Below are 14,806 nucleotides of genomic sequence, written 5' to 3' on the forward strand. Positions count from 1 at the left end.
TATTATCAAGGCAAATAGGAACTCAAATGATGGAGAATTGCTGAGAAAAATCATCCTAAATATGTTCCCCTCACTCTAAGAGTGAGGCTGGAGAGAGCCGTTAAGGAAATGGCTGACACAGATTCAAACTTAACTGGCAGGTTCAATGCCATCTCAAAGGCAAGACATCCATAGCAACTTACCTCCATCATCCAAGGGCCGTTTCTGTACTCCATATCCATACACTGAGGGGTCCACTAGAGGTGTGGAATTATTCAAGTGAGGAATTGAATCAATTTTAGCAGCAATCTACAGAGAAAATCAAATTTAAATACTTAGTAACAGATCATAGCTGTATGTGCCAGAGAAAGACAAGTGTCTTTTGTAAGGCCTGTTAACCATTTCTCCTCTACCTGGATTAATGTAAGGCACTGTTCAGATAGGACAAATACTTTTCTCTGTTAATTGAGTTTTCGTTTGGTCTTAATGTGTCTTTAGAAATAAGATACTTCCCAAAATGTGTCGTCTTCAGGAAATTAGTATTTCGAAGCACTCACTTAATATACAGATATGCCACAACCACGCCCCCACCCCGCCCCAATTTTTGTGTGGTGGCTTCCCTCTTAGGGCTTTGCACTTGCAAAGCAGGTGCTGGAGCCAAACCTCCAATCCAGTATGCCACATATTAAGAAAACAAGGTTGGGCCAGGGACATGGCTCAAGAGGTACAGCACCTGCCTAACAGGCACAAGGTCCTGAGTTCAAACCCCAGTATTATCAAAGTTGGCAGACAATACGAAGAACTTTGGAAAGTTTTATCATAGGGAACCTTCCCTTAGGCAACAAGTGCCACAAAAATATTTCAAAAGCCTTGTTTGAAAAGTTACAGCTCTTCAGGAATACACCCATCCTATTAACACCTGTGAACTTCTGGTGCAATCCATGGAGACATAAAGTGGTAAGCAGCTTCTCCTCACTGAAGAGTTCAAACAATTTCAGAAGGATTCCTGCACCCCAGAGAAAGGGATACAAGCTCGGATAGCTACTTAAGCTGTTAACTTTTATCAGCAAAAGAACAGAACACAGCCATTAAAATTTTTCTCCAGAAACAAATGATACGCAAAACTTCTTACTATCTACTCTGTTCTCATCAGGACATTAAATGTGATCCTCATAATAAATCAACATCAGTGAAGCAAAGGAATTTAAAACCACTCTTTTTGTGTGTTGGGGGGGTTGCGGTACTGGGGTTTGAACTCAGGATTTCACGTTTGCTAGGCAGGTGCTTTACCACTTGAGCCACTCCATAAGCCCTTTTTTGTACTGGGTATTTTCAAGATAGGGCCTTTCAAACTATTTGCCCGGGCTGGGTTTAAAGCAAGATCCTCCTGATCTCTGCCTCCTGAGTAACTAGGATTACAGGCGTCAGCCACCAGCGCCCGTCTAGTCCCTCAGTTAAGTTTAGTAAGCAGGGTAATCAAGGGGCAGCTAGTGGATGTCTCACACAGCAAAGCAGTGGCAGAACCAGTCCAAAAATGCCAAGAAGTCTGAGGCCTTCTAGGACCAACATAAAGACAAACCCTAAGCAAACATTCGACCATAGAATCATTATATTGATAACCAATGCAGGAGTGAAAATGCCAGGCATCCTACAGTCTTGATGACACCTGGTCTCCTCTTCTCTTATTTACTAATTCTGTGATGGTGGGTAAGTCTCCTCCCTCTCTGTTTAAGAGCCCTTAGGTGTGGTACCATTTGTGTCATAGTTTCTGAAAAGACAGTAAGACACTGTTAACAAAGGAGCTGAGAGCACTAGGAAGCATTTCACAAATACCCAGGTTGGAAAACAAAGCGACTCATTCCTCAAGTGTTACATGTCTACTGTGTGATGGGGTCTGTTCCAGGCACCCAAACAAGACCAATCAGGACCTTACTCTCCAGGAGTTGGTAGCTGGTGGGGACTCACATAATACGTAAGATAAGCAATAAACTGATCATTTCAGCTGGTAATAAGCATTATGATAATGAGATGACATATGGAGAGGGCTTAGAAGAGCTCCTTTAAGTAGGGTGTTCACAGAAGGCCACTGTTGGGGAGTCACTATTTAGTCTGAGACCTAAATGATGACAAACTGGTCACAATGTAAAAGTCAGAGGAAGCATGTCACAGGATACTTGTACAAAGGCCCGGAGGCAGGAGCAGGCTTGGTAGGTATGAACGGAAGAGAGAAGTCAATGCCAGAATGGAAGAAACTATATGTGTTCCAAGAAGTGGACAGGCAGCTAGGAGCTGGTGGCTCACACCTGTAATCCTATCTATTTGGAAGGTTGAGATCGGAGGATCATGGTTCAAGACCAGACCAGGTAAATAGTTGAAGAAAGCTGCATCTTCAAAATAATCAGAGCAAATGGGCTGGAGGCGTGACTCAAGCAGTACCGCAACTGCTTTTTTAAGTGCAAAGCCCTGAGTTCAAACTCCAGTCCTACCAAAAAAAAAAAAAAAAAAAAAAAAAAAAAGAGAGGTAGACAGGTTACATAGGGAGGGCCTTACAGGTCAAGATAAGGAGAATGGACGTCATAGCAATGCTGGCAGGAGGAACCTACTATAAGTATTCATCAAGGAAGAAACATGCTAATTTATGTTTTAAAAGATCTCTTGAACCAGCCACTGGTGGCTCACACCTATAATCCTAGCTACTCAGGAGGCAGAGATAGAAGGATCTTGGTTCAAAGCCAGCTGAGGCAAATAGCTGAAGAAACCCTATCTTGAAAATACCCATCATAAGAAAAAAAAAAAGGATGAAAAGGCTGATGCAGGCTCTGTGTTCAAACCCCATTACTACCCAAAAAGAAAAAAAAAATCCCTTAACTGCTACAAGGGAAAAATTGTAAGAAGATAAGGGTAGGAAGACCAATTTCGGAGATACTACTATAATCTAGGACATGTGCCAACAACTACGGCAGGTGAGTCACCTGATTTGGCAATGAAAGTTTAGTTAGAATTCAACTACACTCGTTTGTTTACATTATCGTCTATGGTTGCCTTTGCACAGTGGCACAGCTAAGAAGCCACAGAGATCACACAGCAGCGAACCTGCAAAGCTTATGCACACCATCTCCTAAAAGACAGTTTGTCCACTCCTACCTAAGGTAAAAATGATGGTAGCCTGGCCGAGTGCTTAAGACTTTTTTTCCTCAGTAAATAATGAAAACACTAAGAAACCCATATAACACACCCGAGTCTCGGGGGAAAGAGTCATTTGCTCTAAAGGAAATTACTGTGTGAATCTTGTCTGCCACTGGCCTCCAATTTCACTCTACCTGCTTGAGATAAGCTGTCAAAGTTGGCTACTCACTTAAGATGCACAAACTGCCTTAAGTCCTCAGCTGGTAAGGAAAGTGGATTTTTTTGGCAGTACTGGGGTTTGAACTCGGGGCCTCACATTTGTTAGGCAGGTGCTCTACCACTTGAGCCACTCCACCAGTCCCTAGCAAGTGGATTTAAAAAGGTGATACTATGGCAGTGCCCCTTGCCCCACAAAGACCCTTTCATCTGCAACAAGAAACTGAGCAGTAAAACAGCAGGTAGAGAGACTGTCATAATTATTGGCCCAGTTGTTTGTTTTTTTTTTTTTTAAAGATGGCCACAAACATTCCCAGCAGACAATAAAGATGGCCCCCAAACAAAGAAATACTCTATAATCCTCAGTGGAGTTTCATAGCCAACAGCCTATGTATCAAATCATTCTCAAAGATGGTTAGGACCCCAACCACAAGTTCTACACATTAGGCAAGTTATACCTACCTCCTACCTTCAAAATCCTTTTCCTTCTAAACAGCTAAAATGTATTCCTACGCTCGTGGCCTTTATTATAATTTGTACAGAAGTTTCATGTGTGACTGGAATGTCACTTTTTTCCCTCCAAAGCTGCTATGTTACTTACAGCAGTTTCCTGTTCCCAGTTTGATTAAATCAACAAGTATCCTCCTAAAATGTTAACTGAGGCATTCAGCTTTGTTCTTAATTTACTTTTGTTTCAGTTATCTACAATTTGAGAAATTTCCACTAAGAAGCAGAACAGAATAGTTTAAAAAGTATAGCTCTGAGCCAGGCATAGAAGAACACATCTATAATACTATAACTCAGAAGGCTGAGGCAGGAGGATCTTAAGTTTGAGGCCAGACTGGGCTACATAAAGAGACTTTATCTCAAAAACAACAAGGGCTGGGGGTGTGGTTAAATGGTAGAACACCCAAGCAAGAAGTCCTGAGTTCAAAGCCCAGTACCACAAACAGAACAAAACAAAAACTACCACCACAATAAACCAACTAAAAACGGTATAGCTCTGAAGTTAATAGACTGCATTTGAATCCTGGCTACACAAATATTAGGTATGAGTTCAAAATTACAATATATAACTATATTCAATTTACATCACACTATACACTATATAATATTATTATTAAAGAAACAATGTGTTCCTTTATTATACAAAGACAACCTAGTTCCAAGAAATGGCTTTAAATGTGTAATAAAATAATGAGAATTAAAGCTTAGTAAGTGCTTTCTATGTGGTAGGCCCTCTATTAAGAACACCTAAATATGCTATCTCATTTATTCCTTACAGTGACTCTCCAGGAAACTGGTATAATTGCCATTTTAAGACAGAAAAACTGGGCCTCAGAGAAGCAGAATGACCTGCCCAAAGCCACCCATCTCAGAGGTGGCAGAAACAGTATTTAAAACTGGGTCTCCCTCACCCTACATAGTCTTGGCTCCTAACCACTAGGCTCTTTCTCCACTTAATACTTTCTTGACCCCATCTTGACCACCTAATACATTCTTAAAACATTAAAAATCCTTAGCTGGTAGAGTAGATCAAGTAGTAGAGTACCTGCCTAGTAAATGCAAGGCCTTGAGTTCAAACCCCAGTACCACAAAAAAATAAATTAATTAAATTAAATCCACATTTATCAAGGACTTACAACTTCATGATTCAGTGCTTAGAGCCTGACTGACTCCTTCCATCCTAACTGATCTTCTGAACAGTAGCTGCATATAGGAAATGAGGTATATAGCCAGGTGCTGGTGGCTCATGCCTATAATCCTGGCTACTTGGGACACTGAGATGGGGAGGATTTAGGTTCAAGGCCAGCCTAGGCAAATAGTTCTCGAGATTCCCATCTCCAAAATAACCAGAGCAAAATGGACTGGAAATGTGGCTCAAGCAGCAGAGCACCTGTTTTGCAAGCTCAAAGATCCAAGTTCAAACCCCAGTCCTACCCGCCCCCCCCCAAAAAAAGGTCCTGTTTTTCCAGCCAGCTCTCCTAATGTGTGACCTTGAGTAAGACCTTCAAAGGCCCTGCTCCTTGCTGTTTTCACCTGTAAAATTCAGGGCAGACTGAACCAGTGTTTTTCAAAGAGGAGTACACAAAACTATTCTGGGATGTACATGGATTAATGCTTTTAAGCTTACATATACATTGTTCTCAGTTGCATTCTATACACAGCAAAGCTTTCCACTTATAATACTGATTTACTTTCCTTTTAAATGCAATTGCTGGGCATCAGTGGCTCACGTCTGTAATCCTAGCTTCTCAGGAAGCAGAGATCAGGAGGATTGTGGTTTGAAGCCAGCCTGGGGAAATAGTTTGAGAGACCCTATCTCAAAAAAACCCACCACAAAAAAAGAGCTGGAAGAGTGGCTCAAGGTGTAGGCCCTGAGTTCAAGCCCCAGTGCCTCAAAACAAACAAACAAACATGTTAAATAAGGGGCAGGAGCAAGTGGCTCACACCTGTAACCTAACTTACTCAGAAAAATCTCGGTTCACGGCCAGCCAGGACAAATAGCTGGAGAGACCCTATCTCAAAAATACTCAACACAAAACAGGGCTGGCAGAATGGCTCAAGGGATAGAGTGCTCCTATCAAGTGGGCAGACCCTGAGTTCAAACCCCAGTACCGAAAAAACCAAAAAGAAACATGGCAATTAGTCATTCCCATTGCACATTTTCAAGACTAAAATTCTATGATGACAGATTTCATGATCAAAACAGTACACTTTACAAGTCCGAATGGGAATCTATGAATATCTCCATAACTTCACCATTCCTAGAAATTTATACTAAATAGAAACAGACAAGCCACCCAAGTGTCAAGAAGCCATCAACAACTGTGCCCATGCCACTAAAATACAGTTGCCATTGATTCTCCAGGTCCAGCATCAGAGGCACAGTTTGCATCTCCACCCGGAGAGCGGGAGCCCAACTTGCTTATCTGCAACCTGTGCTCTACAGCCCAGAGTAGCCCTGCCTGGGAGAATACGTAGGTTGTACTGGAACATTCTCTGCTCCCTTTGGCAGGAGGAAACTGTATGGCCACAGCCATATAGCTAATGGCTAGGACCCAATCCCAAAGATAGGGTCCGGCATCACATGTGCAGAGGCAAGTTGGAGTCCCACTCCCCAATATGCTACAAAGAGAGTAGTACATCAGATTCATGCCACACTTAAGAAGGTGTTCTCACTGAACCCTCAGTGACATCATAAAATAGTTACTATTCTCATTACCAGTCAGCCTGAAACTGCACAAGCAGGGACAAGGTGACAAATGCAGAGCACCCACAACAATACCAGGCACATAATAAGGAACCAGAAATGTCTGCTATTTTAACCTCTTTTTAACTTTTTTTTTTTTTTTTTTTTGAGACAAGGTCTCACTTTGTACCCTATACTTTAACTCCTGATGCTCCTGCCTCTGCCTCTAGAGGACTGGGATTCCAGGCAAGCCCCACCAGGACCAGCTATTCACTACCATTAACAATTTCCATTTTAAAGAACACTGAGGTTTAAGGAAAAATAAACCGGCTGAGGATCTGAGGCAAGAATACCAGGAGTTCTAGGCCAGCCTTATCAGTGGCTCATGCCTGAAATCCTAGCTACTTAGGAGGCTGAGATGCAGAGGACTGCAGTTCGAGGCCAGTCTTAGCAAATAGTTCACAAGAACCCACCTCCAAAATAACCAGAGGAAAATGGACTGAAGGTGTTGGTCAAGCAGAGGTGCACCTACTTTGCAAGAGCAAAGCCGAGTTCAAACCCCAGTCTTACCTGCCCTTCACCAAAAAAAATAAGTCAGCCTAGACTATATAGCAAGACCATAAAAAAAAAAAAAAAGTGAAATAACTTGTCCCAAGTCTCCTTGCAAATAAATGGCAGAACTTGAACTCACACATGGATTTAAAGTCTGTCCTCTCACTGGGGACTTTGTAACCATCAAATGAGAGAACATATCTAAGAATCCTTGCCTGGCACCCAGCACAACATGGGCCCCATGAATAGTAGCTATTGTTGTCATCAGAGATGGGGCCCTGGCTGATCCTGCTCTTTTTACTGCCATTAAGCAAAACTAGGAATTCTGTGACAACACAGTAAGATGCCAGCCTTTCCTGACAACCTCATCTTACCCATATTTGGACAGAATGAAATACTCCCACATTTGTTTTCCAAGCACTTTATAAACTACTCTCAATAGCATAACCACTGAAGGAGCTATTGGTTAAACTCTTTGAAAGCTCTTTGAGAGCTCTTTGAAGCACTGGGCCTATCCCACTCAACTTGATATCCCTACAACAGAATTTCGTAACTGGGAGCTAAAGCATTTAGCTTTAGAGAAATCTCAAACTTCCGACTAGGGGTGTAGCTCAGCTGCCTAGCAATCTGGAGGCCCTAAATTCAAACTGCATGGAAGGAAGGGAAGGGAAAGAAAGAGGGAAGGGAGGGAGGAAGGAAGGAAGAAGTTGTCCTGGAGAAATCCCAAACTTCCAAATATAAATAGTTCTGGCATCAGTTCAGTTTTCAGGAATCTCAAAAAGGTCCGTGTTAAAGAACATCTTCCCTGATGCTTAGCAAAATGCTTGACAGAAAGGATGTGCTCATTAAACATCTGAACCTAAGGATAAGCAGCTTGGTCTCTTAAGTTGAAATATGGATGCAGGTGAGTATAAAGATGACATGCCTCCCCATCCAATTCATTTGGTGCCTAGTTCAAAGATTCTGCTGCAGTCGCAACACTGAGATGGAAAACTATCCAACTAACTCAGCAAAGGAACCAAGCCCTTCTTAGAATGTAGAAGGCATGGACCCAAGAACTACTGCATATACATAACCATTTGTGTGCCTTTTTGAGAAAATTGCTTGATCTCCCTTTGGCTCATTATTTTCAAATATGGAATGACAAATATAGCCCTCACCCTGACCATCTCACTTGGTTATTGTCAGGATCTAACACCACAGTGGGATGAAAGCAGCTACAGATGTGTCTGATTTATCTTTACACTGGCTCAGAAGCTAACAAGAGGCTGTGAGGGCAGGAGCTCCTCAAATAATGGCAAGTGATCCAAACCATGCCATTACTTCCCCTAACTCTGCTCAATCTTTTTTTTTGCGGTACTGGGGTTTGAACTCAGGGACTACATCTTGAGCCACTCTACCAGCCTTTTTTTTTGTGATGGGCTTTTTTGAGACCGGGTCTCATGAACTATTTGCCCGGGCTGGCTTCCTCCACTTTCCTCCCGATCTCTGTCTCCTAAACAGCTAGGATTACAGGTGTGAGCCACGAGTGCCCAGCTAATTCTGCTCAGTCTTGCAAATGATGTTACCATCTGGGGTTAAGAAGTCCAGTAAATGACTCCCAAAGAAGTACTGCCTATTTTTTCCCAGTCTTCATGATAAAACTCCAAACACAAAACACTTTTAATTAGGATAATTCTAAGGTAAAACAATAGAATGGATTACACAGGGAAGCAGGGTAGAGCTAAAGGTGTACCTCAGAGATGTACCTCAGTGGTAGGGTGTTTGCCTAACAAGGCTCTGGGTTTGATACTTGGAACTGCAAAAAACAAAAAGCAAAAAAACCACCACCACCACAACAGATGAACAGAAGCTAAGCATAAGGGCACACACCTGTGATCTCAGCTTTTGAGAGGTGGAGGTAGGAGGATCATGAGTTTGAGGTCAGTGTAGAAGAAAGGGAGGGAGGGAGGAAAGAAAGGATTGGGGGCACAGCTCATATGCTATAGCACCTGCCTAGCATGTCCAAGACCCTGGGTTCAATCCCCAGGACTAAAAAAAAAAAAAAAGGAAAGTAGCCAGGTGCCAGTGGCTCATGCCTATAATCCTAGCTACTCAGGAGGCAGAGATCAGGAGAAACAAGGTTCAAAGTCAGTCTGGGAAAATAGTTCATGAGACCCTATCTTGAAATAAAACATCACAAAAAAGGGCTGGTGGAGTGGTTCAAGGTGTAGGCTCCGAGTTCAAGATCCCACAAAACAAACAAACAAACAAAACGGAAAAGAAGAGTTTGAATAGACATCCAATATAACATATTAGAAAGCAAAAGACCTACAATAATATGGTTGACTTTTTTTTTTTTAGTTGTGGCTACGTGAAAGCTCTGAGCGTTTCTGGGTATGAAGGAACTACTAAGATTATCTAGCCCAACACTTCCTAAAGTTTGAGTCATAGAATATGATTTGACTCCATGAAAAGAGGGCAATCAGTGATAACATCAGTATATTTCCACAACATACCTTCTGCCTTTGTAGGAGCAAATGCACATAAACTGTTAAATGCACTGAGAAGTCCTGACCCACTGTAAGTCTTCTTCAGCTCATAGGCCACTAGTTTAAGACCTATGGTCTAGGTATCTACAACACAACTGGGACTTCAGAAGAAAGCAAAGGGTAATAATATACACAAGCTATCAGATTTTAGAAGACACAGTAATTTTAGGGCTGGTGGAGTGGCTCAGGTAGTAAAGCATCAACCTAGCAAGCACTGAGACCCTGAGTTCAAACACCACAGTACCACCAAAACAAAACGATGAATTTTAGCTGAAAATGCAAAGGGCATCAGAGGCATATGATGAAATGCTCTCTACTTTTCCATACCAAATAGGAAGCTCAGCACTTTTGTTAACATGTGTGGCCTTAAGCAGCTCAGTGATGTCACTAAAACCTTAAAGGAGGACTTACTCTTTAAAGGGTACTCTACCAGGTCCCATCAAAGCAAAGTTACAGAAGCAGCTGTGGATTTCCTGCAGAAACAGCTGCCTTCAAATGTTTGAGAAAGCTACAATGAGGATATGGGCAGAAGTTAGTTCCCTGTATAATGCTGAGTTGAGTGATTCAACAGTTGGACATGTACAAGACAGTCTAAGTGGAGCACAACTTCTATCTTTGGAATATTCAGCCCATTTAACTTTAATCAAAAACATACATTAAACAAAAAAGGAATAACCTCTCAAGGTGTATCCAATAGCCAATGAATGCAAGTATTTCTTATCTATTTTGGTGGGTATGGGGTTTGAACTCAGGGCTTCACACTTGCAAAGCAGGCAATCTATCCCTGAGTGCACCTCCAGTCCATTTTGCTCTGGTTATTTTGGAGATGGGGGTCTCAAGAACTATTTGCCTGGGCTGGCCTCAAACTTTATCCTCCCAATATCAGCCTTTCAAGTAGTTAGGGTTACAGGTGCCTGATGAGTTGTTTTTTTTTTTTTTTTTCCTAATCGTAGATGTGCATTGTTCTTTTAAAGGAAATTCAGAGCTTAGGCAAAAGAAAGTCACCATTCTAAAGGACTGAAATCCCAAATATACCCAAGGGTATATGGCACATGTCCCAAATTATCTACTACTCAGGCTCAGTAGAAAAATGGCAACACAAGAAGGCATTTTCTGGAGAACTACAAAACTTCTGACTACATACCAATCAACATTCCTCCCAAAAAGATGCCATTAAAGACTAGGTTTCAGACCTAAAATATCTGCTAAAAAGCTACTTTCTATTGATTCTAAAATGTCCTGGCAACATTTATTTGGATGTAGACTCAGCTATGATGCCCAATCCCACAAAGCACCAATTTTATTACATTCCATATGAATAAAATACTGGAGTTATGCAATGCAGAGGCACTGGCTGGGTCTAGATCTAAACAGGAGCTTCGCTGGGAGTGGTAGCCCACACTGTAATCCCAGCACTGGGAAAGCTAAAGCAGAAGGATCATGAGTTCAAGGCCAGCTTGAACTACATGGCAAAACCCTATCATATACACACAGACACAAACAAACAAACAAAAAAACCACAATGAACAGCAGTTTAAAGTCCTAAAGAGCATTAGCAGTTTGGCAAGAGACCATCTCAAGGTGATGCCCAGCTGAGGAAGGTTGCTGAGAATCTGTAACAGTGATGGTTCAGTACTCTGTTAACATGCACTTGATGACAGACGCTACTAAACTGTTGGTGGACTTCTAGGAACATTTTATAAATATCTTCAGAAAAGTAAAAAAGATTTGCATCTACTGATCCATATCTCAGGGAGGTCCCCCTGTAAGTAAGCAGACAGCTAGAACAGAGATGCAGAATATGGTCATAGAACAAGATAACCTACTCTGGATTTGAATCTACACTCCACCTTTATTAGGATCCTGCTGTCTTTGAGCTAGTTGAACTTTGTTTTTGCTAACTAGCCAATGACTTGGGAGACCTAGTCATGTTTTTTTTTTTGTTTCAGTGCTAAGGTTTGAACTCAGGGCCTTCACCTTGAGCCACTCTGCCAGCCTTTTTTTGGGAAGGGTTTTTTGAGATAGGGTCTAGCAAAACTATTTGCCCGGGCTGGCTTCAAACCTTGATCCAATCCTCCTGATCTCTGCCTCCTGAGTAGTTAGGATTACAGGTGTGAGCCACTGGCACCGGTCTATTTTTTTTTTTTTAATTTTAATACCTAGCAGTTTTAGACCCTCATCAATAGGACTGAATCAGATCACATTTTTACTATCCTTCAGAATGGAGACAAATTACCCATTTATGCCAAACATTAACTTACTTGACCTCCCACTACTGGGTAAAAAAATTACTTCTTATTTCCATTGACAGGGGAGGGAAAAAAAAAAAACACAACTCTGCAACATCTGTATATACAATGGAGAGAGAAGTAGAGCCATGACTATCTGAGCGCTAGTAAGCGCTCCTTTGAGGTCAGCCTTATGGTAAGTATGCAATGCAGATGTCTAACATTCCATTCGTCCATTTGTATAGAATTCAAATCTATAAAATAAACCTAAAATTACTCACAAACCTGTTTTTTCTTTAGTTTTTAAAGGCCATCAAATCCTTGGAGAGAGTATGGACCTCCAGCTGTTAACGAAGGAACACATTTACAGCCCTGTCTCCAATGGGCTTATTACTGCTCCAGTCAATGGTGCATTTCAAAGCTGACAATTCCAATGAAGTTTTCATTGCTAGGAGTAAACACCACTGCTTCAACAATCCACATTAGTTCAGCAATTAACAGAGGGTCTCCCTCTTGAGCAGGTTGTTCAAGAATACGAGTTCAACCACTAGCTCAAGAGAAGCAGAAAGTCTTTGCAATGGTTTCAAAATTCACTTTATGTTCAACTATAGGCCTTCTGCAAACTGAGGCTCTGAGCTCTTTAAGGTAGTGACTATCGTTCTTCCTGGGCAAAGAAGGCCAACAAAGTGATTGCACACATCAGCACAGAGGGAAAGGCATTACATTATTAGTGGCCAGTGAGAAACGAGATTCGAGGCCCTATCCTGCAGAGCAGAGCGTGGCAATGCACCAGCAAGCAGAGGAGTAGTAGAAGGGGAGGTGGGTGGCATGTTCATCCATTACAACCAGTGGGTGGCTCTGAAGTCTAAGGAAGATAGATGCTCACTACTATCCTGGTTGGCACCTAGGCAGTAAGCAACAACTCATCAGATACAATTGTAGATGTAACCACAGGTTTGGAAGGTTCTGGGATCCAACACAATGTCTACAAGAGCATCATCATTAACATAAAATGCCAGTTATCTGAGAAACAGGTAGGGTTCCCTCACTTGGAATACTGGGAAGAGATGGAAAGACCACATCTTCAGCTGCCCGAGGGGAAACCTTCATACAATGAGTTCTGTGGCTTTCTGTCAGGAATCCAGCAGTCATTAGTTACAGCCCGACTTTTAAAGCATTAACGCACTTACAATTACATAGGCAGAGATGATTATGTAAGATGCTTAACAGGGGAACCTAAGTGTTAGGGCTAGCTGGTCACTAAGTTTTAGACATGATACAAGGACACGTTCTGTTCTAAGCACCATGCCAGAAGCCAAAGACTACTTCTGACAGGTCCTATATTCATTCTCTAGGGAAGCTTGGGACCTCTCAAGAACCAGTTAACAGACAAAACGCACGACACTGTCAGATGGTAAAACTTCGCTGTCAGAATGAGTCCATATCACACTTCTTCCCAGTGGAGGAAAACTGTTGCCATAAGGAACTTCTACTTTTTGAGGGCCACCCACTTAACACCTCCCTCTTTCCCTTCCCCAAAAAAGGACCTTCAAAAATAAAGTATCCTCGATTTCCCTCCACTTTCCCCTCGAAATCTAAGAAACCTAAAACGATGTTTTTCAAGTCCAGGTGAGCAACTTACTGGGCGTGAGAATGTAATCCTCAGCATGAGCTCCCCAGCACCCTCCCCTCGCGAACCCCAGAATCCGCAGCTGGCTGCTCTCCAGGTGCAGCCCGGGCGCGAGAACGCCACGGGGCTAGGCGCTCTGGGCAAATCCTTTCCCAGCGGCTCCAGGCACCTGGGAGACCCGCCGGACAAGCTGGACCGGGCCTCGCGGCGGCGCCTCATCCTCCAGCGGCTCCCGGCTGCAGGAGCCCGGCGGAACGGCCGGGCCCAGTCAAGGCGTCGGCTCGGGCTGCCTCCCGCCCCCAGGCCCGACCCCCTCCTCCCCGTCCGGCCCGGCCCGGCCCCGCCTCGGTCTCTCGAGCTCCCGCCAGTCGGCAGCGCCCATACCTGCCGGACCCGGTGCAGGGCGTCCACGAAGCCCTCGGCCTTCATGCCCACCGGAGCGTTTTGCCCCTGCACCAGCTCCGCCATTACCGACCCCGCCGCCGCTTCGGATCCCCGGTTCGGCCTCCCGCTCCGCTTGGGGACCCGTAGCCGGAAAGGGAAAGTCGCTCCACTTCCGGCGGAAGGGAGGCCGGGATGCTGTCTGTGAGGGGAGCCGCGTCTGCGAATAGGGGTCAGGGCACGTGACCGCGGCCCCGCCGGAAGTGGGGGCGTGGCCGCGGCGCGAGGCCACGGTCTACCCAGAGGACCAAGTCGCGAAAAGGCGGGGCTTGGTTCAGGGCCGTCGAAGATTTAGTGATAGCCCTTAAGGCTCTGATGTGGGCCGAGGCACCTGGCTGTCAGTGGTTTTGAATATCAGCGAGGACAGATGTGGCGTTCCCAAAAAGCCTAGGCCTTGGCAGCCTCTCCCTGAAGTAGCCATTGGTCTGGAATATTGGGACTGAGAGAGAGCCTTGAAATGGTACCGTGCGGCCCAGAGTGAGGCCTGAAGGGCCAGGCACCGAACAACAGAATGTCAGTGCTCCAGCTATGGCAATCAGTTTGCTGGAGGGTGGGTAACACCATTTCCTTCCCTGGGGATCGGGAGGGACGCTCCCACTGGTGTGGGACCAGCTTGGTGTCCTCTTACACATTCTTTCACGAACTCTGGAAATGAGGGCAGGGGCAGGAAATACCACAGGACCATCATTGCTTCCGTGCCTGCTGAGTCAAAGCAAGAGGGCCTCTTGGAATGTTGAAGCAATTTTTAAATTCTTGGTGTTAGTGATTAGGCATAGATCTTTCAAAGCGAGGCAAGGAAGACCCTTAGTGCTGGAATACACCTTTGGGGGTGGATCTCATAATGGAGTAAACAAACTACCCAGAAAAGTGAGAAGGCTTAGTGGCTTCCATACACATCGCGTTTGTGGCA

The 14,806-nt window shown here is 43.8% G+C and overlaps 1 protein-coding gene across 3 annotated transcripts in view; it reads right to left on the reverse strand.

Annotated features, from left to right (window-relative positions):
* Positions 1-14,008, reverse strand: part of Fubp3 (far upstream element binding protein 3) — a 52,195-nt gene extending 38,187 nt beyond the window's left edge. For 2 of the 3 annotated variants that reach the window (XM_074052990.1, XM_074052989.1), the window contains exons 1-2: positions 13,840-14,008; positions 183-288 (exon numbers count right to left, since the gene is read on the reverse strand). In XM_074052990.1, the coding sequence (XP_073909091.1) occupies positions 183-288; positions 13,840-13,923 (190 nt within the window). In that variant the 5' untranslated portion in view covers positions 13,924-14,008. The remainder of the gene's footprint in view (positions 1-182; positions 289-13,839) is intronic. The other variant, XM_074052991.1, reaches the window with a different exon arrangement.
* Positions 14,009-14,806: the final 798 nt, after the last annotated feature.

The sequence above is a fragment of the Castor canadensis genome, chromosome 13 (genome assembly GCF_047511655.1).
Source record: "Castor canadensis chromosome 13, mCasCan1.hap1v2, whole genome shotgun sequence".
Taxonomy (NCBI): Eukaryota; Metazoa; Chordata; class Mammalia; order Rodentia; family Castoridae; genus Castor; species Castor canadensis.